The following is a 2,385-nucleotide window of genomic DNA, read 5'->3' as shown; positions in this document are numbered from 1 at the left end:
CTACCCCTTCCCATTTCGACTTCCCACTTTCCTAGTGCAGAGTTTCCTCACGGCTCCCTTCACCTCCCCATTCCGGAGGGTGTAGATGAGGGGGTTGAGCATGGGTGTGATGAGCGTGTAGAACACGGCCGCGCTCCTGTCCTTGGACAGGTCACTGGACGGGCGGATGTAAACAAACGTGGTGGGCCCAAAGAACAAGATCACCACAGCGATGTGGGACCCGCACGTGGACAGGGCCTTGTGCCACGCCGCCAGCGTTTGGCCCCTCAGGGAAGCCAGGATGACCACGTAGGACGTGACCAGGATGAGGAAGCAGCTCAGGGATATGACTCCACTGTTGGCCACCGCGGCCAGGCCCTCGGCGCGCGTGTCGGCGCAGGCCAGGTGGAGCAGGGGGTGGACATCACAGAAGTAGTGGGCCACTTTGTTGGGGCCACAGAAGGGGAGCAGGGCGATGGGAAGGGTCTGGAGGGTGGAATGCAGGAAGCCCCCCGCCCAGGAGACCCCCACCATGCGGCTGCACAGGCGGCGGGACATGAGCGCGGGGTAGCGCAGGGGCCGGCAGATGGCCACGTAGCGGTCATAGGCCATGGCTGTCAGGAGGAAAATCTCTGTGCAGCCAAAAAAATGAACCCCAAAGAGCTGCCCTATGCAACCTGCAAAGGAGATGGTGTTGTTTTCCACCAGGAAGCCAGAAATCATCTGGGGAGCTGTGACAGAGGAGTAACAAATATCTACAAAGGACAGGTGGCAGAGGAAGAAGTACATGGGGGAGTTCAGGTGCTGGCTGCTTGTCACAGTGAGAACTAGGAGATTTCCTGCCACTGTGAGCATGTAGAAAAGCAGGAACACCACAAAATATGTTTTCTGCACCCCTTGGTTCTCTGAGAGGCTCAGGAGGATGAATTCCTTCATGCTGCTGGAGTTTTCCATGCCAATCTACTGGGCAATGTGCAGTGGAGAGCCTGGAAATGTGGAAAGTTAAAGACAAAATGATTCATCAGTTTTTTCATTCTTAAAAATTGATTCTTTATCAGAAGAGCACTGTCTCTAATAAACACATTGGATTAGAATTAAGTTTATCAAGTGCTTTTTAAATTTATTTTGGATTTTGTTTATTTTTTTGTTGTTCTTCCTCTCTACATATTTAATTTGCCTTGTGTGAGACACAGCCATAGAATCATTGACTCCTGGAATGGTTTGGGTTGGAAGGGACCTTAGAGATAATGTAGTTTCAACCCTGCTGGACCCCTTTGGGACTAGATCCATCTGATCCAGGCTCCTATTTTATGATTTTAAAATAGACCAAAATCAGAAATTCCTGTAGAAGCAAAAAGCTGATCAAGCACCCAGAGGAAATGCTGAAATGTAGAAAAACCAAAATTGCTCTCAAACTGAAAAAAGTGAAGCCTAAAAAGGAAGTTGAGAAAGTTTGGGCCTTTTCTTGTGCTTGCAGTTTTACTGGCAGAAGGTAAAACATAATCAAAAGAGGGGAAAAAAGGGAGTCTTACCTCGAAAATAATCTTTTCAGTCACTGAATAGAGGTACATGATATAATGCAATCAACTGCAATATTAAATAAATACAATGTGGGCTGTTATAATTTTAAAACAAAAAAGGATAAGGAATTGCATCATCCCCTTATTGCAAGGGTTTTCCCCTAAAATCTCAGGTGGTTAATAGAAAAAGAATTCAGAAACCTGATTTGGGACTGCAAAGCCAGTTCTGCACATGGTTACAGCCTAAGAGAGCCAGAGATGGCTGACAGCTTCAGGGGAAATTTCTTTCTGTATTTTCACATTTGTCAAGAAGAAGTGCAGGAGGGAAAAAAAGAGGAAAGGAAATCAGGAAAGGGAAAGAATAGAGGAAAGGGAAAACATCCTGGAAAACTTACCTCCTCTGTGTTTGGAGATCTAATTTTTGTGTAAGAGCTGTGAGATTTTATGTCCCCAACATCTCCCTTTCCTGATATAGGCTTTAAAGAACAATAGAACAGCTTCTGAAAAGCTTCCAACACTTTCTTAGGAGGTGCCTTTTTTAATCTCACATAATTTAATTCCTTGATTTCCTGTATCACCAAGTGTATCCTGGCTTTTCCTTCCCATGTTAGAGCTTCTTGGAGGGACTGTGGGCACTGTCAGGGTGCACACGCAGCTCAGCAAGCAGAGAGGAAAGAAAACCTGTTTAAGTAACTTTCTCCAAACCTCTCAAAGGAAATCTTCCTCCTCCAGGGCTTAATTCCCTGTTTACACAGACTTCCTCTGCCCTCTCCAAGGAAATCTCCAGCTCAAGGGCTCTTGGGGCTGGAGGAGGGAGGTGAGAATGCTCAGTGGTGGGAGGGAGAAGAAATTAATTCCATCCTGCCAGGGGAAGTTTAGATTGGAG

General features: G+C 46.8%; 1 protein-coding gene across 1 annotated transcript; it reads right to left on the bottom strand.

The window, feature by feature from the left end:
* LOC116997884 (olfactory receptor 4S2-like) lies at positions 1-933 on the bottom strand. The gene has a single exon (XM_033063074.1). The coding sequence runs from the start codon at positions 931-933 to the stop codon at positions 1-3; it is 933 nt and encodes a 310-aa protein (XP_032918965.1).
* Positions 934-2,385: the final 1,452 nt, after the last annotated feature.

The sequence above is a fragment of the Catharus ustulatus genome, chromosome 6 (assembly GCF_009819885.2).
Source record: "Catharus ustulatus isolate bCatUst1 chromosome 6, bCatUst1.pri.v2, whole genome shotgun sequence".
Lineage (NCBI taxonomy): Eukaryota > Metazoa > Chordata > Aves > Passeriformes > Turdidae > Catharus > Catharus ustulatus.
The sequence above is the reverse complement of the archived record's forward strand: the minus strand, read 5'-3'. Positions and strand labels throughout refer to the sequence as shown.

What these genes read in the sequence shown, in the direction of transcription:
- LOC116997884 (XM_033063074.1), bottom strand. Translation starts at nt 933, where the DNA reads ATGGAAAACTCCAGCAGCATGAAGGAATTCATCCTCCTGAGCCTCTCA.